Consider the following 25698-nt stretch of genomic DNA (forward strand, 5'->3'; position numbering starts at 1 on the left):
CAAGTTTTTGGTTTATAAATTGATCAGTAAAATTATTGATGTAAAAAGCAATGTACAGTGCATTCCACAACTGTGTATGTTTTAGCATTGCACGTACTCACTTTTCTGTATGATGTGGGCAGCTCAGTAATTCTTCAGAGAGAGAAATCTGACTCAGTCAAGTCAGGGATCCTGAAAGCTGCAGATGGCACAAAGACGTTTCACAAGTGGCCTGGCTTGATCACTGCACACGCCATCCCTGGTACCTGAGGCAGAAGACACATCTGTGCTTCCCTAGACATCAGGTTCATCACTTCGAAGCATAGAAGCTGTAGACTGACCCCATCAACAAAAGGGGCATTTAAGACAGTGCTGATCACTCTTACCGTGGAATATTAGCTTTTGCTGGTGGGAACATTAGCTTCCTAGAGTCACCAAATACTGTATGTGAGATAAAACTGAACTTTGAACTGCCTCATGAAATGACTTTATATTTTAGGACATGGGAAGAACAGAAGACAGAGCATGCTCTTTTAAGTCTGATAACATGGTTTCAAGCCCAGCCCCCAGCCTTTCTTATCAATCAAGGACTCAGATCTGAAGGCAGTTATTTCTTTTGGTGGACTTGGAATCTCCGTTTGTCTACACTGTCCTCTTCACAGTGGAGTCTTTTTATTTCAGACCTACAGATTGTTTTTATATTTGTTGTCACAGTGTGACAATTTTTTTGTACAGTTGGTTTTAAGGTCTTCTCTGCCATTAGAGCCAGTAGGTTACAGCTGTTGATGTAACTGTAGCTGCAATTTTTGTGCAGGATTGAGAAACACAGTGCATTATTTATTGCGGAATCATTGCTGCTAAGTAACTACTGTCTGTTTATTTAACGCAACAGTTGAATGCCTGAAGAAGTTGCAGTGGCTTTATTATATGTGAATGCATCTGTTTCTCCTCACGAATTGTTTTACTGCTGCATTTTTTGTTTGTTTGTGTTTAAAATTAAACTGCAGTGTTTCCTGGAATGTAAATTTAGCTTTTGCTTAACAGTAAAATAAGTGAGCCATCTCGAACACTCTAAGTTCATGCTATATAATTTTTTATTGAACATTGGCAAATAGAGTAGCTAAGAAATTGATAAGCACATTATGTTTAGGAAAGCATGTAATGCAGAAGTTGATTCAAGCAAGTGAATACCTGACATTTTGGGGATCTCACGTTAGATACCAGTAAATTAAAGCACCAAAATTATTTATTTTTACCTTACCTGATTTTAGAAATATTTACTGCATATTATTGGATATTTGTATGCTAATATACTTACCTATTTTTACATTGTGCTTTAATTTAGTTAAAACTAAACCATCCAAGTCAAGTCAAACATGAGAGGTCTTGTTTTTGTTTTAGATACAATTCTTTTCTTCGAAAGGATGATACTTCATTGGGGGAACAATTTATTTCATTTGGGGGCTGTGTATATGTGTGTGTTTTAATAACATTCACTTGGAATCAGCTGAAAGCTGTCATCTGTCTTTGAAATGAGCCATGATAAATACAAATGAGAGAAATGAGAACCTAGGCGATTTTTTTAAAGCATTGTAGGTATTATCTGTTTACCAGAGATAGTAAATATTACAGTTTTAATTATGCATCTCTTTGAACATCATAAACAGACCTTGGTGTTGGTAACAGTGTTATAAGTATTTGTGTTCACTTTTAATGACTATTTGTTTAGTGCATCTTATAAACTACAAATCTTAATTGGTATATTTTGAAATAGTCATGTAAATTTTTGGCTTATATCATGAAAATAGTCATAACTTAATTTTTTTTCCTGACATTCACTGTAAAACATTCAGGGGTCCTACCATTTCGGTTCAGGAAATCTTGTAGTTTATTGTTATTTAACAGTATTAAGTGAATTTTTGTATATTTCCTTTTAACTTTATTTGTGAATAGTGATTGTGGCATGTTTGGGGTGTTATTTTAATATCTCATGATACTAAATTTAAAAAAAAAATTCTGGAAGAAACAGATTCGTGTGTAATGGTGAATATTGGACCACTACTGCTTTTCACATTTGTAAATTGGTTTTATGTTAAACCCTGTAGCCTAACAAACTGCTGTTATTTCTAACTGACAGACATGTATTAATATTGTACTTTGAAGGTTATAAATATTATGTGGAAATTTCTTCATTTTGTTTTAAATTTATAATAACAAAATCTTCATGTTGTTAAAATGTGTTTTTGTTGAGTCACAGTTCTTTCTTGGGGAAGAAGTCTTTGCAAAATGGGATCATTTTCTTTTATGGGTCTCATTCTTAAGATAATGAAGTCTCACTGTGCTAATAGTGATATTTAATTTATATTTGTGCTGGCCATTCATTTAGTAATATCTACTGTAATTTTATAGGATAGCACTCTCAATTATAAAGTGTTAAATTTTTCATTTCATAGCTTACATATTTGATTTGTTGCAAACTTGACATAGCTATCCATAAGTTTGATTCTTATATATAAAAGGTGAAGGAATGTATCCAGTAGTTACATAAAATTCTTCTTCCTAGTAAGTCCTAGGGATGTTTCTTTTTATTAAGGCATTTGGTATTTTTTTTTTGATACTTGAGCATCATTCAGATCCTGAAAACTTTGCAGTGAAGAGAACTGAAACTCAGAAATTTTGAACCTTGGACACTTAACGATTCGTCTTAAACTGACAAGGTTCTTAAAGGTAAGAGAGGATGCCTTTTTTGTTTTCCTTCCAAGTGATGTGGTTAACACATATTGAATATGTTACTCTAGGTGTATAGAAGTGGCTGCATTCTATTTGGTGCTTTATCAGCTTACATTTGAAAGACAACTTGTTAACATCTTATAATAATCTTTTTGGACCCAAGACAATTCATGAGGTTATTTTTTTGTGTTTTTACTATTTTTTAAAATTGTGGTATAATATATATAACATAAAATTTGCCATTTTTACCCATGGTAAGTATACAATTCAGTCTCATTAATTACATTCAGAATGTCATATAGCAATTACCACTATTTCTATAATTTTTCGTCACTCCACAGAAACTCTGTACCCATTAAGAAATAACTCCCCATATTCCCCTCCCCAGCCCCTAGAAATCTTTAATGTACTTTTTGTTCCTCAATTTTTCTATTTTGATATTTCACATAAATGAGATCTTACCATATTTGTCCTTTTGTGTCTGACTTATTTCACTTAGCATACTGTTTTCAAGGTTCATCCTTGTTGTAGCATGTGTCAGAACTTCTTTTTATGGCTGAATTATATTCTATTATTGAATATACAACATTTTATTTATTCATCTGTTGATGGACACTGGGTTTTTTCCACCTTTTGGATGTTGTGAATAATGCTGCTATGAACACTGGTGTACAAGCATCTGTTTAAGTCTTTGTTTTCAATTCTTTGAGTTTATTTACCTAGGAGTGGAATTGCTGGGTCATTTAGTAATTCTGTGTTTAACTTTTTGAGGAACCACCAAACTGTTTCCCTAGCCACTGTACCATTTTACATTCCCAGTAGTAATGTATGAGGGTTCCAGTTGCTCCTCATTCTCATCAACACTCTTTTTCCTTTTTTTTATTATATTCATTCTAATAGGTGTGAAGTGGTATCTCCTTGTGGTTTTGATTTGCATCTCCCTAATGACTAAGGATCTTGAGCATCTTTTCATATGCTTATTGGCCATTTGTATATCTGCTTTGAAGAAATGTCTGTTCAGGTCCTTTGCCCATTTTTAAATTGGGTTGTCTTTTTGTTGTTGAGTTGTAAGAATTTATTGTATATTCTAGATATTAGATCCTAAGGAGGTATATGATTTGCAGTTATTTTCTTCCATTCCACAGGTTGTCTTTCACTTCCTTAATACATCAGTTTTTAATTTTAATGAAGTCCAATGTATCTGTTTTTTTTTGTTATCTCTGCTCTTGGTGGCATATTTAAGAAAGTATTGCCAAATCCAAGGTCATGCACATTTTCCCATTTTAAGAGTTTTATAGTTTATCACCTATATTTAAGTCCCTGGTCCATTTTGAGTTAATTTTTGTATATGGTGTAAACTGAGGGTCTACTTTCATTCTTTTGCATGTGAATATCTAGTTTTCCCAGCACTATTTGTTGAAAAGAGTGTCCTTTTCTCACTGAATGGTCTTGGTACCCTTGTTGAAAATCAATTGACCATAGATGTAAGGGTTTATTTGGGGGCTCTCAGTTCTCTTCTGTTGTTCTACATCTCTGTCCTTCTGCCAGTACCACAATCTTTTGTTTACTTGTAGCTTTGCTAAGTTTTGAAATCAAGAAGAGTAAGTCCTCCAACTTTTTCTTTTTCAAGGTTGTTTTGGCTATTCAGGGTTCCTTGAAATTCCATATAAATTTTAGGATTTTTCTATTTCTGTGGGAGAAAAAAAATGCCATTTGGATTGTGATAGGAATTTTATTGAATCTGTAGATCACTACTGTGATCTTAACAATATTAAGTTTTCCAATCCATGAATGTAAGATGTCTTTAATTTCTTTCAGCAGTGTTTTGTAGTTTTCAGTGTACAATTCTTGTGCCTCCTTGACTCAATTTATTTCTGAGTATTTTATTCTTTTTGATGTTATTGTAAATGGAATTGTTTTCTTAATTTTTTTAATTTTTCATTATTAGTGTGTAGAAATACATATGATTTTTGCATGTTGATTTTATATCCTATGATTTTGCTGAATTTGTTTATTAGCTCCAACAGTTTTTTTGTGAATTCTTTAAGGTTTTCTACATATAAGACCATGTCATCTGTGAATAGAGATAGCTTTATTTCTTCCTTTCTAATTTGGATGCCACTTATTTCTTTTTCCTGCCTAATTGCTCTGGCTAGGATTTTCAGTACTTTGTTGAGCAGAAGTGGCAATAGAGGGTATCTTTATCTTGTTCCTCTGTTAGAGGAAAAGCTTTCAGTCTTTCACCATTGAGTATGATATTAATTGTGGATAAAAGAATAAATGGTGTAATTTATTTTTTCCCTTCCTTCTGACCTCCCCCATCTCAATACAGAACACAATTGATAGAATTTAAGATTTAAAAGATCAGGGGACCGCTTTTCAAACCCATTCCCTTCTCCCCCAGTTCAGCCTCAACAATTATATTTGTTTCCTTAAATATCTGTTTAAAGCAGATTATATATATATAGTAGTTTTGATGTATCATATTTAAGGCTAGATGACAAGACTCATTTTCCAACTTCTACCCATATGGAAAAGTGAAATTTGGATCACCCCAAGTAAATGGAAGGAAACTAGCCCACTTGCCTCCTCACACCTTTTATCACAAAGTATTTATTGAACAAAAATAATACAACAGTAAAAAAATGATACAAAGGTGAAAGTGAATGAAGATATGCAGTCATGGAAAAGATGTGCACAAAGAAACCGACAGTTAGGTTATAGTTCTATAAAGCTTTAGCCATAGCAGCGTAACATTGATCAGGCAGACATATGAAAAGGAAGAAAAGTTATTTAATATGTTCTTGAAACTTATTTTCTAACTAAAATAGTTGTTAAAAAAAAAACCAAACACACAGAATGAGGCAGAGCTGTAAGGGTTACATACTTCAATACCTCCAGTTGTCTGTCTGTGTTATAGTGAGTTTTTTGACCCATCAAAAATTATTTTTCCATTTCTAATAAATGGAGCCTAGAGTATATGTTAATCATAGTATTTGGAGGAAGGGGGAATACAAGAATAATCAGATTTATAGTCATTTGAATATTTCCAATCAGTGTTTAAAAACAATATTTTTGGTTGAGGTTTTTGCACATTAAATAATTCCTTTAGTTAGATTCTCTGTAAGAATCTTGCACGTGGGGTATATTCTCCTCAAATGCTCTATCTGTCTCTCTTTTTTTCTACCTAATCTACAGTTTTGGACCAGTAGTTACTTAGCTAGGCATGGGGAAACAGAACTGGAGTGAGCACCAATCACTGTTCTACCTTTAATGAGCTGTGTGGCCTTAGGCAACTTCCAGTTTCTCCTATGCCATTGTTCTTATCTGGGAACAGTGGTGGAGCGCATTCTCGAAGGCCCCTTTTAGTGCTAACATTTTATGTTTGGTAAATACCAGTTCCCTGGACCAGCTCTTTTAATTTAGCACACAATTATCCTTAGCCTAAGAGGGAGTGACAGTAGTGTCTGTTTGTGGATTTTGGAATCAGCCCCATTCCTTTATATTCAGAGATGCATATTAGAGGGTTTGGATTTTTTCCTCCAGATAAGGGCATATATCCCCAGACACAAAGATGCTCAATTCCGGTTGAAAAATCTCAAAATTTATAAATATCATAACAAAATTTTAGACTTTGAAAATTCAAGAAATGTTTCTTTTTATAAGCATTATATTTTATCCTTTCTCATAATCCTTGCCATTTAACACCTGGTTTGGATCAATTAATTAATTAGCCACATTTCAAATTGGTTTGTTACTTAGAGTTAAGGAGGATAATTAACCTGATCTTGAATTGAAAGCACTGGGCATGTTCCAGTCGTCTTACCTTACATTAGAACTTTCCTTCTTCTTGTACAGAACAAGGCCTTCAAGTGGTGCCTGCTGATTTTTTGAAGGAACAGAAAATGTTTCCATTATCAATGCTCTAAACTAAACTACACAGAAGAATTTACTGCTGAGTGTTCCAAATTGTTATATAATCAGGTCACTTCCACAATGATGAGGTTCCTGAATAATTTTATATTTCTTGTATCAGATTTCCTTCATTCTCACCATAAACTTAGTAATACCTAAAGCAGTGTATCCTACCTCTTAATTTCCTATATACATGAAGATACCTGGTGTTAGAAAATCGTTTCTTTGTTGTTTGTGTTCATCACCAGTCTGTGAGCCTCTTCCAAAGCATAGGATTTTTAAATGTTAATTATAGTTCCAGGGCTTTAAAGAAACCCTAACTAACTCACAATGATACAGGAAATGTATCAGAGCAGTGTGATTCCCTATGGAAAACTGGGAGAACCAGGGCTATTTTAAAATAAGAATATACTAACCTAGGAAATATTCCAGAGGCATAGATAGAATGAACTTGATGTAGCTTTTCCATCTCAGGTTTTTGTTTGGGAGGAGTCTGAAAGATTTTAAACAGCTAGGAGGCTAGCCTTTCAAAGTTCTTTTTTTTTAAAAATGCACTTTAGAACATTTTCTTCTGTGAATGTTTATTGTCTAAATATGGCTTAGATTCTTCTTATAAAAACATTACTTGGACATTACATTTATTGAATTTCAGTTCAAAAGAGGTTCTAAGGCAATTCTTATACAATTGAAAGCAAAAAAGACAAAGTGATATGAATATGCTTTCATATTGCCTACTTGTGAAAAATAATGATATTCTACTAGAGAGCTGTTTGATACTAATTTGTCTTTCAAACATTTTCTCTTAATACTAAAAAATATATAAATCATTTACATAAAACTAAATGCAAAGGAAGGCACAGCTGGTTATAGTGTATATAAGCACAGTTCAGCATATGCAGAATTAAAGAGGAAAAAAGCTTCACATCCTTATTAGTTACACTGAAAACCATTAAGAAAAGTTCTTCACTGTCAACAGTGTTCAACACTTAAAAGCTAAGGGGATATAAAAACAAACATTAAAATTCACTTAATGCAAAACAGATTTTCATATATACTTGAATATAAAAAAAGTTTAAAAAATGCTAACATAAATCTAGACCATCAATGTTATGAAAAGTGCAAACCAAATTAACAGAAAGTTTCACAACGTCCTTCTCATGACACAGGTAAACTAGCCCATGGAGACAAAATTGTTTCATCAGTTAATGAGTCTTTAATTGTGGCCAGATGTCATCAGGATTTCTGAGAGTTCGAAGAAAGCAGTACTGGAGAAGCAGCTCTGTCCAGACTGGGGATTGGCACTGGCATGTGGCCATTAAGCAGTGTTGGGAACTGTAGGGGATAAAAGATTTTTAAAATAATTATTGCAAACCCATTGGGAAGAACCTGAGTTCTTTACATTCCTAGACAGATCATAGTGGGTCGGTTCTCTCATTACCCCTGTGATAGACGTCAGTTGCCACTTATTTTACAGAATGAGTATTTGAAAGATGACAATGAGATCAAGATTACATATAGCAAACAGACGAGAAGGCCCAGAAAATGTCCCTAATTATTTTATATGCCTAGGCTACTAGAAAAAAATAAGTACTTTACATGTTGCTAAAGCATGTTCTAACACTCTTTTTAAAAAATTCCAAGCCACTTAGAATGCTGATTTGCTTTAAATATTAAGAAAAATTAATTTTGAAAACCAGAGATAACTGACTCTTTACATGTGAATCTGTAATTTCTAATACTGTATTTTGAAACTGGCCTTTGGTTTTCCAGAGTACTACAGAGATGCTTCTCAGTAACTTAAAAATGAGGAATGTTTTTACCTTAAAAGGCTTAGAAAGCAAGAATATCTTTATTTTAGGGTTGAGAAAGTATCCTTTCTAATGAAAACGATAAATATCAAACTGAATAGATCACCCATAAGTGACAGAACTCAGAGGAAAGTGAAAGTGAAAGTTTCTGTATCGTTGGCCACTAAGATGATAAATAAGATAAAAGTATTTGCTCTGATAATAACTTTCAGGTCTGAAAGAAATACAGCAGCTATACTCCCAAATAAACAAGAATAATTAAAGGCCTCCTTTTAATATATGACTGTTCACAATTAGATTTTCATTGTCTAGGATGACATGTGTCAAAATAATCTCCTGGGCTGCTTCTAGTTTAATTCCTATTTTGTCTCGATAAATTAAATAATAAATTTCACTTCAACACTAAGTATCAAATTACAGAGCCTGGCACATGTTAGAAGAACAATAAATATTTGTAGAAGACGTAAATATATTTTTGTAATTTTTAAACTATTTCAGTAACTTATGTGTCTAGTGCCTTACAATTTATCAATGATTGTCATTTCATTTAATACCTAGAGCCTGTAAAGTAAGTTTGGTTATCCCCATTTTATAGTTGAGAAAACAGAGTTCAGTTAAGTTCTGATTGGCTAAGGGTCAAGGCTAACAAGCGGTAAGGCCAAATTTTAAACACTCTCTGCTTGAAAGATAATGCGCTTTCTGTACCAAACTGCCCAACTTATTTTTGGCAGGGGTTGGTGTGCTTTTTAATTTCAATTTCTTTTATGGTTATTGGCATATTCAAGGTTTTTGTTTCTTTTCTGACAGTTTGGAATTTATGCATTTCAACTGGGCTATCAAATCTATTTGCATATCGCTTATACTCTTATTTAAGGTCTGTGCTTCTGAGTTAGAATGAACACTGGAAGAAGAGCAGGTTTTGAGTTTTCATTCTTTTAGTTTATTTGCATCTTCCTCTCATTTTGGTCTTTGTCCATCTTATTGGTGTCTTCAAAAGAATCAGCTTTTGGTTTTGTTAATCTTCTCTGTTTTTTAAAAATATATTATTGATTGATTTCTCCCTTTTGCTCTTTATTTGTATTCACTCAGTTGTCCTAGTTTCTCTTGGTTAGCCTGGCTCTTCTGGGTTGTTTCATAGTTATCTTTATTGGCACACGTGCACACACACACACACAAGTCCCTTTTATTAAATTGCAGCATTCCCCAAACTTTCGTCCTCAGCCTTCCTTTCTCCTATTCTGGACTCAACATCATTTCCTGCTGTCAGTTAGACATGCCCACCAATGCCTCTTCCCCACAAAACCCATTCTTTTGTGCTCACTCTTAAGTCAGTGAGAGTGGTGGTTAGGAGCACAACCTTAAACTTGAATCAGGGCTTTTCTACTTATTAATGTGTGATCTTAACATCTCTGGGCTTTAGTTTCCCTATCTTTTCAAGTAGAACTATTGGGAGTATTAAGTGAGAAGCCACAAAAAGTGCGTGGAACAATGTCTAGCATGCAGTAGTCCTCAATCAGTGTTAATAAGTATTGTTAGTAATCTTTGCTTGTTCCTGATCTTCACTGCCTGCCTACTCCTCAACCCCAACAAAAAGTCTTCCTCTCAATTTTACCTCTGGAATGTCTTCTAGATATATTCCTGTTTCCACTGTTCTAATCTAAGAACAGTATTTGGAATTAGTATCAATTCCTCACATCTTCCTGCCCCTTACACTTTCTGCTTTCTCTTCACTCCTTCTTTCATACTGACAGCAGTGATATCTTTTTAAAAAGAGAGATGTTGTCATACTATCTATGGCTTAAAAAGCCTTCTATGGTTATTACTTAACAAGAGATTAAGGTAGAAACTCCTGAGCATACTATTCACGGCTCACCCTGCTTTTCCAACCTGATCTATCACTGAGTCCCTCCCTGAACAGGCTATGTATTTTCACATCCAAATCACGCAGCTCTGTTAACCTAGAATGTGCTTTCCCTCTGTCTCCCAAACCTTGTCCCTTCTTCCTAGCTCAGTTCAGGGGCCACTTCTTCCTTGGAGCCGCTGTCTAGTCCCGAGCTGGAAAGAGCTACTCCTGCTGGGTTCTCCTAGCACTTTGTTGACGCATTTATTATTCACATATTCTATATCCCTACAGTCCCTGCCTCAGGGCATTACAAATATTTGCTGGGTTAGACATGTTGAATTTAAAATTACAGAAAACATTCTCAAGTGAAAAATTAATTAGCTCTGTTTTGTTTCAAGATATATTTATACCTACTAGGTATATTCTAGATTTCATCAAAATCTGTTTCAAAAGTGGAACAGACATCCTATAGACAAGCTGAAAATGCCAAACTGTCCTCAATTTCACTTTATAAATCAAGGTTATATATTTATAGATTTAGCACAATGTCTTTGGCATCTCTCTCTTTACTAAACATGTCTAGATTAAAAGCATACCTCTTCCAGAAAGGCTAATATCTTCTCTCTCCTTCCGTTAAAGTCTTCAGTACCTGCTATAACTTGCTATAACATCAGGAGACATTCTATGCAAAACCTCTTCAGCTCTGTCAACTGTTAACTTAAGGATTTTGATCTACTTTTCCAATCATCACAACAGGAAATTTGCCAGCATCACTTAAAACTTCTTGTAGCCCAAGTCTATTTCTTTTCTTCCTCCAACACATTTATAGCATATGTGAAAGAGGTTTGTTGTTATTTTTAAAGAAAATTACTTTCATTAGTTTAAAAGGGGCACTGTTGATAGTAATCTGAATTTTGAAAATCCATCATTTGAAATGCGTAGTTTTAAAAATCAGAAAGTTATTCCTCTTACTGTGTTTTGTTATTTACCATTTTCAGAACTGCTAATTTCAACTTTTACCACACTCAGCTGCTCTTAGCATAGGAAGAGTAATAATATTTCAAAAGGTACAAAATTGTTTTTCCTTAGTCGCATGGACCCCAATCACAAAAAGAGGGCCCAACGCCCTGTCAGCCATCCAGTTGTGGCTGTATTCTTTTTCAGGGTTGTGTTTGAATGGCTCCAGGAGAAAGGACCTAGGTCCATTTTGTAAAATTAAAATTCTGAGCAGGTAACCTTTGAATGCAGCAAATTCTCCTGCAGGATTCTAAGTGTAGATGGGGGACCACTGGTCTGCAGTGATTCTCAAAGTATGGCTCCTGCAGCAGCATCACTAGGAACTTGAAAGAATGTTAGCATCAGGCCCCATCCCAGACCTTCTGAGTCAGAAGTTCTGTGGGTGGGGCCCAGAAATCTGTATTTTCACACACTCTCCAGCTGATTCTGTCGCACACTAAGTTTGAGAACCACTGGTGTACAGTCGTGCCCCAAGAGAAGAGGGTATGTGTATCTCCCAAACCCCAGAGCTCCTGATATCCTGGTAACGTGTAGAATCAGTGTGGACATGAACCATTTTTACTGTTGGGATTAATGGGTTGGCAAAGGTTTAGTATCTAAGGCAAGGGATCCCAAAGAGCCTCCCAACCAGTAATTCTCCATGGCTTGCTTGGGAGGCCACAAGCCCTACACGAGTTAGGTGGCAGGATTCCCAGTAAGGAGGGAAGTGAGAGTCTTTTCGTTATTCACAAACATCTACTGCACCCTACAGAGGCTCCGTTAGATTCTAGGACTAGAGTAGGAGTGCAGTCCCTCCGCTCATGGAGCTCACGGTACCTGTGCACCATACAGCTCCTGTCCCTCTACTCAGGATCTCTGAGATGAGAATACTGCTGCTCCAGTCTGGAGACTTTAGGAAATAAGGTCTCTTAGCTTCCCACCAAAAGACTGCTAACCTCAAACTTTCCTACTACTACGTCTGCTTACTGCTTTTTGCTAACTATTTCTAGTTTTTGTTTCCCTGACTGAGTTAAAATGGCTAAGAATCAACCTGTTGGCTGTGCGTGACCATTGCTCAGTTTCTCGTGATAGGAAGAAGGGCCAGGAAGAGAAACCTGATTACTCCAGGGATATAGTCACATCATAACAACCTACCTCAACCCTACCAGGAAACCAGAAAAGCAAGATAGCAATCAAAACTTGAGCTCCCCCTTCTTCCAGTGAGACCCCAAATCCCAGCATGTACAGCTGCTGGCACAGAGGAGGTAAATATTAACCTTGACAAGCAAAATGACCAACTCAAAAAAGCATGGAGACCTGATCTAAAACAGTTACTTTCTTAAGTATCTCTTGATGAGTTCTTAGGCGTCTATTCATTTAGTGAGTCAGCAATAAGTCCTGAGCCTCATTTGTGTACCAAGCAGTAGGCTGGGCACTGGGGCACCACAGTGAACAAGATGCAGCTCCAGTCTCTTGAGGGCTCACAGTCTCAGAGGGGAGATTGCCAGATGAACAGGCAATCGTAATACAAAGTGGTAAGTGCTAGATACAACAGGAGCAAAAGAACTACAACTAGCTTGAGGTGAGCCACCTAGAGGGCATGGGATGCAGGGTGGGTGACACAGATGAGGCTAGAATTAGACGGGCAATGAGGGAGTTTGTGCTTTATCCAGCTTTGCTTCATTCCTGTCCCTAGGATCCTTTCTACTCTACACTCACAGGTTCAAACAGTAACATCTTGGGTGGGGAGTAACAATCTTTGTGTCTCCAAGAGGAAATACTGATTGCCATATGATAGCAAGTGATGCTACTGCAGGATTTTAGTAAGTAAATGAATAATGAGTGTGCTTACTAGTACAGGGAGTTCTGCAGGATAAGCAACTAATAGGTTAGTTTTTAACCAAATGCCCTGGATGCTGCCCTTTTTTTTTGTTTTTGAGGAAGATTAGCCCTGAGCTAACTGCTGCCAATCTTCCTCTTTTTTCTGAGGAAGACTGGCCCTGAGCTAACATCCGTGCCCATCTTTCTCTACTTTATATGTGGCACGCCTACCACAGCATGCCTTGTCAAGCGGTGCCATGTCCACACCCGGGATCTGAAACAGCAAACCACGGGCTGCCAAAGCAGAACATGCGCACTTAACCGCTGAGCCACCGGGCCTGCCCCTGCCTTTTTTTATTATGTAACAAGGAGAACTTGATTATGATTCATAGAATTATTATAGATAACTTATCTGTTACAGTATGGAGAAATTGTTCACTACTTTTCAATTTATTTCAAGTGCTATCACTATGTTGACTAATAGATTAATATTTTAAAGTCTTATGACATTTTTTAAAATGTAATTTTTTAAGTTTTGCCTTTTCCTTACTAAATTTCCAGTTTTCATAGTCAATGAAAATATCTGAAGCACTTTAGGAAATGTTGTTCCACTTAGGGATATCTGACATGAGTACACCATTTCTGCCTCAATGAAAATGTCTGCCTTTGAAGGCTACCTTTTGCAGCCCCATTAACATGAACTCCCTTTGAAAAGTTAACATTTTAACCAAATGTGGGGCAGAACTCACTGTTACCTTTGCACCATTTACTGAGAAAACATATCCCTTAGAGGTTCAGTGTTTAAAAGTTCATTTCCAAATGCTCACCTGGAACAGCGTGTTTGGCCCTTGCAGCCGGGCAGGACTCAGTGGAGCAACTGGACTAAGGCTGCTCCAGAAATGTATGCTGGAGAGCAGCGGGCTTGGGGTCAGTAGCAGTCCGTTGGGTGTCTGGGAAAGCAAGCACAGACAGTTTTGATACAGGTATCGCCTGACTCCAGCCGTGATCAGCAGCATGAACCAAGAGACAGCCTCACCATCTTAGGAAAAGCTGGCAACTCTGTTCTTTCTACAAGGCTACACACAGTTTAATTTTAATTTTCTTCAATGCTAATTGTATCAGCAATTGTATAAAGGAGGGAGGTATGGACAAGTTACCTTCCCTAAACATTCTAGTGAGAAACACAGGTTTGTAGCAGCTTTTGTCCAAATGGTTTCTTCAGTTTGCTCCCCATCCCACATTAAACAAGGTTTAGTGTACAAGCAAAAATGAGATCCCATGAAGAGGCTTTATTTTTTCTTATCTATGTTTTATTTTTCTACTGTGGACATCCATTACTTAAGTTATAAACACACATATACATTTTTTTTTCAGGGGCCTCCCAAGCATCACTTTTCCTATCAACGGCTGTGAAGATCTGCTGCTCGGTAGCAGCGTCTTAAAAAGCTCTGAACTGGGTTTTCCAGATTTCACTCCGGATGTGGGGCTGATGAGAATTCATCTCCCTGGCAATGGTTTGGAGGGAAAAAAAATCCTTTCTTGTCAGATTGGGTGTCAAGCCAAAACTGGGTTTCCCGGGAGAGTGCCAAGGACCGCATTTGCTTGCACACACGCAGCAGGAGTCCTGCCTGCTAGCCAGTGAGAGGGCAGAAGAAACAACTCGCCCCAGCTGGGAAGCCTGCGTGGCTTTTATTCTCAGCGGAGGCAAACTCCCTGGCGCAGGGTGGTTTTGCACCTTTGGTGACTAGAAGGAGCCCCTCAGTGGTTTTGTGATGTCAACAAGGTGCTCTGTGTAAGAACCACAGCAAAGGCGCCAGCATCTCAGATTGCATCATGCTGGATGCTGAAGTGTTATTTTTTCCTAGAATTGGCCTTAGCGGCTTTGTTAATTATCGAAAGCATTTGGCTGAAACCTAAGTTGAAAGGTCTGCTCTGTTCCGTGCAGAGGAGACAAACATCCAACGGTTTTCAAACTGTGAAGATGCTAAAAGGTAAACTAATTTATACCAAATTATTCAAGTCTTTGTTTCCACAGCATTTGCTACATATTGAATAACCTATGAGGTTACTAGGATAAATACATTCTGTGGATAAGCTTCCCGTTTGTTCTAATCTGAGGCCTGGCACATTTGTGAAATTGCCATCTGGCCTAACGGTTAAGACTTAACAGTTCAGCATGGCCTGTGCCAGGGTTCCAGTCTCAGAATCACCACCTATTAGGTAGGTAATCTCTCTGTGCCTCAGGTTCCTAATCTGTAAAATGGAGACGAAGAAATGCCTATATTACAGGATTGTCAGGAAGATGAAAAAAGATGGTCTGGTGCCTGGCACAGAGCAAATGCTTAACAGTGTTAAAGACTGTTCTCATTAGTAAGTAATTAAAATTGGACCTGACACTTACTACATGTATTTCATCTATTTGTGGGAGAAATGCTCAATGGATATAGAAAAGTACTCAATGTTCTGAAACCAACCAATCAAGTCAGCCGTACTTTAAGGCTCCTCTCAGTGGTATTAGGCTCAGGTGATCTGAGAACTAACATCTGTGTGTCACTCTGGAGCCAGTTCCAGCCACGCTGACATCTAATAACCAGTGTGTTCTAGGCCTCCTCATCTGCCCATCAAGGAAGGTCTCAAAGCTCGAAGGAGAGAGTCTTCTAGACTACAAAACCTAGCTTGCTTTCTCTCAGTCATGGCCATAAATATATATATCAATTCCTTTTTCATCTTTTGAGCAACAGAGGAAGTGTGGAATTTGTATTTTCATAGTCTAAAGTTTGTACCCACATCTGGATTTGGGATGTTTGCACCTTTGTTTCTAAGGGATACAGGATGTACTCAGAATACAGTAGCCTTCTGTTCCTCATGTTGAATGTTTGAAATGTCTTCTGTAATATATGCAAATAAATATCGTGAAATTACTTCATTCGCTCCTCTCCCTCTATCCCTGTCCTCCCTGAAGATCCTGTGGCCGTAAACAAAAACATTTGGTTGCTCTTTTAAGGAAAGTTCCTATAAAGCCTGCCCTGGGGTATCTCTGGTCCGGTGTGAGCTTTCAGAGCCTCTCTTCACAAGGTCCTGGAGTCAGGCAGGGTGGGCTGAGCCGGAGGGCTGGGGGGAAAGAAAGAAGCCACAAGCAAAAGTGCCGCCTCCTCTTCCTTCAGCAAATGGGCCCTTCTGAATGGTGTAAGGGCGTTCCTGATCCGGTCAGCTGTCAGAGGACCCAAGGGCAGCGGGCATTCATTTTTAAAGGAAAGACCCTCCTGCCAGGATCTCATTTTCATCCCCCTGCTCAGTTCTTCCACTTAATACTGAGTCTCCTAAAAAGCCTGCACATCTGAGCTAACCCTGGTGAGCTGGCGTTGTCCAGACATGCCCCACCTGAGAGCCCTTGTTCATGGCCTCCGCCCGGATCATGCCCTCTGACCTCCTCCTCTTTTCCTACCCCTGCCTCCCTCTGTCCATCAAAATGCCACCACCCCAAAGGAGACTTTCCTGCTCTCCTCTCAACTCGATGGCACTTCTCTTTTTTTTGAATCCTTCTAACACTTTATAATCACTTTTTTCCTTAACATTTAACATAGTCTGCCTCATATTATGGTAATTTGCATGTTTTTACTCTACCTCTTTCTGTGGCCTTTAAGGTATCTTGCTCATCTTTATTCCTCCAGTAGTACACAGCTGCTCAATACTTGATGAGCTGAAGCAATTTGCAACTCCAGGTGTAGCCCCTCACTTCTCACTTGTTGGACATCTCCACTTGGAATGCCCCCCACGTTCAAACTTGAATTCAACATCTTTCCAAATCCAGTGTTTCTTATGACTCCTCCATTTCTGTCAACAGTACCACCATTTCTCTATCCATTCAACAAATACTCAGTGCATATAGTATGTATCAGGTGCAGAGATACAATGATAAAACCAGGCCTTATCCCTGCACTCAGCCCTGTCTACAACCCAGCATCGCAGTCACCGAGATGTACAATGCCTTCCCCTTGCCACACCTCTGGGATGGCCTGTGGATCCTTCCTTGAACTGCCTCTCCTATTTATCCCCTCATTTCATTCCTGCTGCATCCTAGCCCCTATCACCTTACAGATCACATCTGACAACAGCCACCCAAACCAGTCCACTCGCCTCTGGTTTCTCTCCCTTCCAGTCTATGCTGAGTAACACCACCAAATCAATCACCCTAACATGTTCATTCAAAATTCTTTCACACTTTTAGAAAAAAAAAGTACAACTTCCTTAGCCACAATTCTAGGTTCCTCCTAACCTAGTTTCATCTGCTCCCTAATTTCCCCGTGTGAGCCCTCCTGCTTTGTTTGATGTGTCTTGAGTTTATCTAATACACAGTCATGCTTCATTTAAAGACAGGGACACGTTTGGAGAAACGTGTCTTTAGGTGATTTCATCGTTGTGCAAGCATCACAGAGTGTACTTACACAAACCTACATGGTATAGCCTACTGCACACCTAGGCTGTATGGTACTAATCTCATGGTACCACCATCATATATGCGGTCCACTGTTGACCAAAACATCCTTATGCAGTGCATAACTATTCATAGAGAACTACAGAATTCCAACCTATCAGTTCTTCAGCACTTGTTGCAGAACTTCCCAGACCACCCAGCCCATAGTTCCCCGGACTAGACCCACTCCACAAGTGCTCTCATCCATTTCCATGGTTTTAACCACCCCTTACATGTTGCTGACTCCCTAACTTTATCTCCAACCCCAAATTCTCCTTAGCTCCAGTTCCAACTGGATGTTTCCACCTGACTCAACACGGCCTAAAGTGAACTGGTAACCTTTTCCCTATAAGCTTTTTCTTCTTCACATGCTCCTCATATCCAACTTCTGGCTCTCCCCTACCACCTCCACCCAGTTCCCAAGTCCTGTTGATGCCATTCCCTTAGTCTCTCTCAGATCAGTCCCCTTTGGCCCATTCCACTGTCACAGCCTTAGATCCTAATTGTTTTTCACCTGGAATATTCTAATAGTATCCTAACTAGTTTCCTCTTCACCCCTCCCCAGTTCACATCGTCAGGATGATTTCTAAAACACAAATCTGACTATGCCAGTCATACCCCATCTCCCACCACTTCCTTTACCCCTGGAATTTATCCTCCCCCTTACTGAACTACCGTACTGCTCTAATACAAGCTATTTCACTTTTGTGGCTTGGCTCAAGCCGTTCTGCCTACAACGCCTTCCTCACCCTGTCTGCCAAATAATTGCTGCTGATCCCTCAACACCCTGCCCGAGTGTGATCACCCCCTCCATGAAGGCCTCTCAACATCCTTCCCCCCATCCCCAGCAAAATTAATACTTTCTTCCTTAGTATTCCTTTTGCACTGCATCTGGGATACTATATTAACCAACTGAAGGTGAGTTAGGAGCTCCTAACTATCGGGGACGAGCTAACTCATGTTTGTAGCCCCTGTTCCAAGCACAGCAGCTTACATGATAGGTGCTCAGTTCGTGTTTGTGAAATTGAACTAAATGACCTTTCCCGGTTCCGTTCCTTCTCTGTGCCGTGTATCTGACTCTCTTGCCATGTGCTATCTTGTGTATGTGTATGCCTTGTTGTCTTGTCCTAAGGTCATAAAAAGAGGCACTTGTACTTCTGGTGTCCTTTCTATGATTTGCAAATAATACTTGATAATTATTTGTTGATAGTAATAGGAATTTTTGTTTCTTTTGACTTACACCTCCAGCAGCTGTTAATTTCCCATCAAAACAAGTCTAAATTCCTCAGCCAGTTTTCAGGGACCTATAATTTCACACCACCCTGAATTATACATCACCCCATATTCTTTACCTACTGGACAGCAGGCTGTAAGCTCATGAGAGCAGGCAGTGGGTCTGTCTTGCTCATTCTGTATCCCCAGGTGCCTAGCAAATGGTCGGTGGTCAATGATTATCTCCCAAAGGAATTAATTAGCAGATAGTACGCATTCATTACTTGACTGAATGAAAAGGATATGTGTGAGCCACTCAACAAGAAGTATTTGCAGACTGCCTGATTTGATCCGAGATACTGGTAAATCATTTGGGCTTTGGAAAATAAAGGAGAGAAAATCAGCATGTCCATTTAGCAGTTTGTCATACCAACAAACGTCTCTAATCTTAATCTCTCACAGATGCTGACGGAATCCATGACAGTGCATTTTAGGGTTAAAGAAACTCCTCAAATAAAGGTGACAATGAATCTGAAAACTTCGAGAGTTGCCTGCATTCAAATAAAAACATAGTTGTAAGGACTTTAAAGAGGAGAATCACACAGAAGTTTGTGTAGCACTGATTGTGCTGATCTTAAGGAACAGGGGACACGATGGAGAATTCCGGAAGGGTCCGGGGCAGGTATACTACCTGGTAAGGGAGAAAAAACGGAATAACGGCAGAACTGAGGTGTCGGCGGCAGAACCATGAAGGATCAACAGAAAAGGCAAAGCACGGAGCTGAGCAGGGCCCCAGGGTGGAAAGACGGAGGCCACCACCGTGGTTTGTTTATCCGGGGCAGCCCAGAGCTGGCAGACACAAGAACCTTCAGCTGGATTGTCAACAGGTCACACAAAACTCTACCAGTGACATCTTCCACAGCAAAGAGGTTGTACAAGGACATCCTCTGCTCCATAGGGTCAGTGTGGAGAAAGCTGCAGGCTGAGCTGGGGAAGTGTTACAGAGAGCGGAGCAAAGTTGGACTGCCCTTAGGAGAAGAAAAAAGCCACTAACTTTTTTCCTTTTGAGCTAATGGCAAAAGAGAAAATAAGATGAGAAACCACCCCTGGGCTGGGATAGGATGCAGTGCATCCCAATTGCTCCTCACCACACGCATCCATTTTGCCCCAAATTCCCACCTTATGATTTGGGCTCAAAGTTATTACATACACCAGTAAATGCAGGAAAGAGGTTTTAGCATTTCAGTCCTCAGCAGGCTGCCTCCACTCAATTAGTGCTAATCCAAGGCAGCTGCTAATAAAACCGCCTGGGGCGGGCATGCTCAGACTCTGAGGGTGGGTTCATGCCCCCAGTGCCCGCACGTATCTGAGTTCAGCATCTCACACATCACATGTGAGATTAACAGAGGTCTTGGCATAATAATGAAGGGAAATGCAATGTGCCCACCTCCGATCCTGAACCAACTTTACATTGTTAAGAGATGAGGAGGGAGACGCTGAACGGAAGAGGCAAATGGAAGAGGGACAGACGATACCGAGGTACAGAAGATACGGAGAATTAGAAGTTCCAGCTGGCACCAGTCAGCCTTCCATGGTGCCTGGCTAGGAACCAGGAGGGTTCACATCCTGGCTCCTCCCCGTCTCAATTTCTATAGCTCCCGCCGTCAGAGATAACATCCTTGGCTTTTCTAGCAATCATCTAATATGACTTGGCGTCTGAGCTCCAGCTACATCACTCTTGGGTACCCAGCTGGCATTTATATTCTCATTTTTCACTTCCTCCTAGCCCATGCGTGAGGGTCTCTGAGTGTTCATCATGTCTGTCTACAGTAGTAATTTTGGTTTCTCGAAAACTCACAAACAAGAGTAATTTCAACTACAGTTTCTACAGGTTCCAGCAGATGCACCACAAGTTTTTTCTTTTTTTTTTTAACATAGAGGGAAATCTTCTTTTCTTTTTGAAGGGAAAAGTCACTCTGAGCTAACATCTGTTGCCAATCTTCCTCTTTTTACTTTTCCTCCCCAAAGCCTCAGTGCATGGTTGTATATCCTAGTTCTAACTCCTTCTAGTTCTTCCATGTGAGCCTCTGCCACAGCAAGGCATCTGACAGATGGGTGGTGTGGTTCCAAGACCGGGAAATGAACCCAGGCCACCAAAGTGGTGAGAGCACAGAACTTTAACCACCAGGCCATCATGGCTGGCTCGTACCACAGGCATTTTTGATGGGAGTGATGGTTGTGATGTTAGGGGAGTGGCAGAATGCAGATGATTTTTTATGCATATCATGCTGTAGATCAAAATTTCAAATCTGAATTTGGACCTACACGAGGTATGTGGTTTAATGAGGTCCCCAGAGGGAACTGTAACCATGTGACCCTGGTCATGCCAAGCCTCTCTTAATCCTACCTTCTTCCTGCCATGTTTCTAGCTGAAAATAACCGTGAATTATTCTTGGAATAAATAAATAAATAAAAATAAATAAATAATTCTACGAATAAATAAATACTTGGGAGCTTCACTTTCAGGGTATCACGTTACTACAGCCACTTCTTATCTCTTCTAAAGTTTACAGGAGCTTCCCACAGGTAACCAAACGTTTATCGCACACAGTGTCACACAGCACACCCCAGAGGAAAGCAGAGTTTCTGTGACAGAAAGTGCTAAGGCAGGAGGGACACCAAGGAGCTGTATGAGGGAGACGTCACTGCTGCCTGTGGGAGAAAGGCCACCAGCCCCTTCCAGGTGGAGAGGAACGCTCTGGAGTTGACCTGGGAACGACAGAAGGCTTTCACTTCTGTCTCCTGGGGGCGGTTTCAGGGGAATGGGCTCATCTCCCAGGCTGAGCCCAGTGGACTTCAGAAGACTGGCTGGCTGCGGAGAGCTGATGCTGTTCCTGGCTGCCCACAGTGGGGAGGACCATGGTCTGGTGGGTTAGTTTCTGGGGCACCCTGAAGCAGCTCCTGGGTGCGGGGATCTCTGAGAATCCAAATCTCATATTGACTCCAGGCCTATCCTATATCCTAAATACTCGAGCTTGTGAAGTCAAGATAAAGCCCTGTGACATCCTGTCTGACTCAGAGAGACCACCTGTGTGGGTACCCGACCCCTGAGTGCCACCCTTTCTCTACTCTCTCTTCATTACCTTTTCCCTCCCTCCCTATCGGCCACCCATGGCCATGCCAGGGGCAGAGGTGACACTGCTAGAAGGTGAGGGAATTTCAAGTCCTGAGATTCCGCCATCTCCCAAAGGCAGCCCTTGCCTCCTTTGAACCTGATCAGAGTGCTACCCAGTGCACTTTCCTCCCCCACCACCCTCCAGTCCCCTGGATCCAAAGGCCCTTTCTCAGCCCGGGCCCCCACTTCCACTCCCCTGTCCTGGGTCCAGCCCTGCCCTTTGCCTCCCTCCCCTCAGGAAGCCCTGCTCCCATCTCTTGGACTTCCTGACACTCACTCATGCTGCAAAGCCCTGCCCTCACGAGTTGGCTGAGGACATGCACTCATCTGCCCAAGGCACAGGTCCTCCATTAAAGCATCTGGCTCTCCTCTGTCTTCCCCGCCCTGGTTTTAGGCCATTCCAGTAAGTTCTGTCTCCCCATCCTGAGCTTTGCATCCATTTGTTCACAGCTATCCTCTATCCCTTTCTCATGTCAAGGTCCTCCTCCCCTCAGCCCAGCCATACCATCCTCAGTCCCACGGAGCAGATCCACCCTAAATTCACGGTGTCCAGGCACAAAACCCAGGGCTAGCCTTAGCCAATTTCTCCCGAGACAACTACAGGGCTGGCATCTGTCCCACTCTGTTCAGAGACGGTGATACAGGCTCACAGGAAAAGCAGATACTGAAAGAGAGTTGGCCTTGGCCTGGCTTGAGACCTCTCTAAACCTTACAGTCATAAACACAAACGAGGCCATGGCAGGGGAACCTCAGATCGTGCGCCCTGGCCTCGCTTCTCAAGTCATTCTCTGGGCTCCTGCAGGAGCCGCTGTTTCTGAGCCAGCTCCTCAGCAGCCCTTAGTCACGGGGTGGTTTTGTTTGATCAGAAAATGCCCAATTTGAGAGCACACATGCTCCTTCCGACCAGTAACTGAGCCCTCAGCCCTCCCTCCACGGTGGCATGCTCATTCCCACCAGCTCCCAAGCTTGAGCTGACACAAAATCCCTGGGCCATAATCAATCGTGACGCCACGGAAAGGAAAAGCCAAGAGCTGCTTCCAGCTGCTTTGCAGACTCCATGGACTGTTAGGATCAGGGACAACTGGACGTCTTCCCAGTGGGAATGAATGCCAAGAGCATTTTACTGAAGAGCATGGATTCTGGAGCAGACTAACTGGGTTCAAATTCGCTTCTACCACCCATTAACTGTGTGACCTTGGTCGAATGACTTCATGGCTGTGCCTCTTTTACCTCAGCTGGCAAAATGGGACAATAATAGCAGCTACTTCACAGGGCTGGAGAAGGAACTGAGGTGAGGGACGGAGAGTGCTTAGAATCGTGTCTGGCACACATGAAAATCTCAGAATATGATGCTGCTGCCGCCAACAATGACGACAGCAAGGACATCCTCGGCAGTGAGTACAGTGGCAAGGGCTGGAGAGACACCCACGTCAAGCGCATCCCTCCACCCGGTGCCACAAAGCTGCATGCTAATAAGACCTGCCAGTCACAGCTAGCTGTCATACCATGACCATTATCCCATTTAGCCCTCACAACAATCCATTTCACAGATGTGGCAACAGGCTCCGAGAGCAAGTGCCCACAGTCACACTTCTCCCAAGCGGTGCAGCCAGGAACTGAATCCAGGTCTGCGACCCCAAAGCCAATGCGCTTAGCTTCTGCCACCAGACGCATCCAAGTTTCCAGAGGAAGCAGAAAGAGGGTTTCCCAGCACCTGTTTTGCTTCTGTCCGCCATCGCCAGCTGGACAAGAAAGAGCATCTGAACATCGTATTTAAAGGGGAAGGCTGCCTTCTCGTTGGAATTAACTAACAATCCTTGCTCCACAAGTTTGCGTTCCTCTCCTGTGACATGGACCTGGGTTTTCTCAGAGTAGCACTGCTCTTACTGAACGATCTCTTTCCACCGTTTGCTGTGGCCTTTTCATTTCTCATGAGACTACAGGCCAACACAGCTCCACACCCCAGACCAGGGCAATGGCCATATCAGTTACCATCTATTTTCTTATTAACAGAAAACGGCTACTCATCAAGTGCCCCCTAGAGAGGACTCTGCCGTAAACATTTCATAAAGCCCAAATGCCTTCTGAAATGTCAGCGGCCTGCTCAACGTTCCCTGGGAAATCATCGCTTAGATCTGCTCTGACAGCCAGTGTGCACGGTCCATCTGATGATCACTTTAGGCCACTAAAAACAAGAAACCCATCAAGCCTCCCACTGTAGCCAGTATCCCAAGCCTGTCCTCTTGTGGATGCCCTGGTCTGGGGATAGAAAAGTCATTTCCCTTCACATTGACACAGTGACTTTGGTACACGGGCCCCAGGATTATCTTCTGAAGGGCAGAAGGAAGTTGCTTTGTTTGCTCTTTCTTCCTTTCTGCTAAGCCAGTGAGTCTGGGTGCGGCCAGGACGACCGGGACGGCTCTTACCTGCGCGGTGAAGAAGGCTGGGGTGAGGGATCCGGAGGGAAGGGCTGGGCTGTTGAGGGCGATGGAGCCAATATCGGTGCCAGAGAGCACCAGCGGGGGCGCGGAGATTTCCAAGCCTTTGGGTTTTTTGGCCTTTGGGGGAAGAGATGGAGACCTGGTCTTGGAGCCCGATGACAGGTTCAAGGGCTCTAGGGAATCCGAGTCATGGCAGGCGGCCTCCAGGAAGAGGCTTCTGTGTTCAGAAGGGACAGGCGAGTTGGGGGACAGGGACGGGGACCGAGATGAGGAGGGCGAAGAGGACGAAATGCTGGCGGCGTTTGGCAGCATTAAAGAGGAGATCTTGGCTGAGACGGACGAGGACAGGAAGGCCTCAGACGTGGAGGGCAGCGACACCACGGGCCTGCTGATGTGCTGGTCGGTTTTATTGGTCACAAACCTGATGACAGTCCTGACTTCTTCCACGGGAGGGCTGTCTTCCGGCTGCTCCTCCAGCTTCTCCGTCTTGATTGCCTTGAAGGATTCTGGCGGGTTCTGCAGAGAGTTAATGGTGAAGGACGAGTAGAGGCCTGAGTGGATGTATTCGTTGCGGCTTGTGCTTTTGAGGGCTGACAAGCCGTGTCTGTGCGCCTCTCGGCCCTCGGGAGGCGCCTTGCAGTCGCTGTCCTGCAGCAGAAGGCTCTCCCGGCTGATCTCCACCGCGTGAGGGTCCATTTTCAGTATTTCCGGGAAAGAGACAAACTTGTACACAAACTTCTGCCCAATCACCTTTTTGATGATGTTCTGTGAACACAAAAGGAGACATGGAAAAGATGAGTGCACCCAAGAAACTGACTAAGAGGTTCATTACAGTGGGGAAGTTTGCCAGCAGAAGCACCAAAATCTTCCTGATTTACACGTCTTGGCTAAGGTGCGCTGGAAAGAGGAATAAAGTTGGAGGCAGAAGAATTAGATTTGCATTCCAATTCTGCCGATCACTAATGGCATAGTCTTCGGCAAATCGTCATTTTTAGTGTCCTCATCTGTGAAGCGAGGACTATTATACCTAATAATCTAATAACAGTTGCCATTTATTAAGCACTTACTGTGGGAGCTGGCATCGTTCATGCATTATCTCACATAATCTGTACAGCAATCCTAAGAGGATGGGATTATTAAACTCTCATTTTAAAACTGAGGAAAATAAGCTTGGAGCGTTTAAATAACACACACAGCCACATGGTACGTAAGTCCTGGAGGAAGCATTTCCTTAGCCATAATACAGTATTGTCTTACCTACCTCTGGGACTTGTGAGAATTCAGTGAAATAATAATGGGAAAGC

The 25698-nt window shown here is 41.3% G+C and overlaps 2 protein-coding genes across 7 annotated transcripts in view; one reads left to right on the top strand and one right to left on the bottom strand.

Annotated features, from left to right (window-relative positions):
• CDK17 (cyclin dependent kinase 17) overlaps positions 1–16013 on the top strand; it is a 122798-nt gene extending 106785 nt beyond the window's left edge. For 3 of the 6 annotated variants that reach the window (XM_046646723.1, XM_046646726.1, XM_046646727.1), the window contains exons 17-18: positions 2613–2706; positions 14467–16013. In XM_046646723.1, coding sequence (XP_046502679.1) covers positions 2613–2659 — 47 coding nt within the window. In that variant the 3' untranslated portion in view covers positions 2660–2706; positions 14467–16013. Of the gene's footprint in view, positions 1–122; positions 2220–2612; positions 2707–12363; positions 12537–14466 lie in introns of those variants that run through there. The other 3 variants (XR_006886212.1, XM_046646725.1, XM_046646724.1) reach the window with 3 other exon arrangements.
• Positions 5288–25698, bottom strand: part of ELK3 (ETS transcription factor ELK3) — a 66302-nt gene continuing 45891 nt past the window's right edge. Inside the window, exons 3-5 of the mRNA XM_046646728.1 lie at positions 24380–25159; positions 13920–14042; positions 5288–7956 (exon numbers count right to left, since the gene is read on the bottom strand). Coding sequence (XP_046502684.1) covers positions 7858–7956; positions 13920–14042; positions 24380–25159 — 1002 coding nt within the window. The 3' untranslated portion in view covers positions 5288–7857. The remainder of the gene's footprint in view (positions 7957–13919; positions 14043–24379; positions 25160–25698) is intronic.

The sequence above is a fragment of the Equus quagga genome, chromosome 19, assembly GCF_021613505.1.
Source record: "Equus quagga isolate Etosha38 chromosome 19, UCLA_HA_Equagga_1.0, whole genome shotgun sequence".
Lineage (NCBI taxonomy): Eukaryota > Metazoa > Chordata > Mammalia > Perissodactyla > Equidae > Equus > Equus quagga.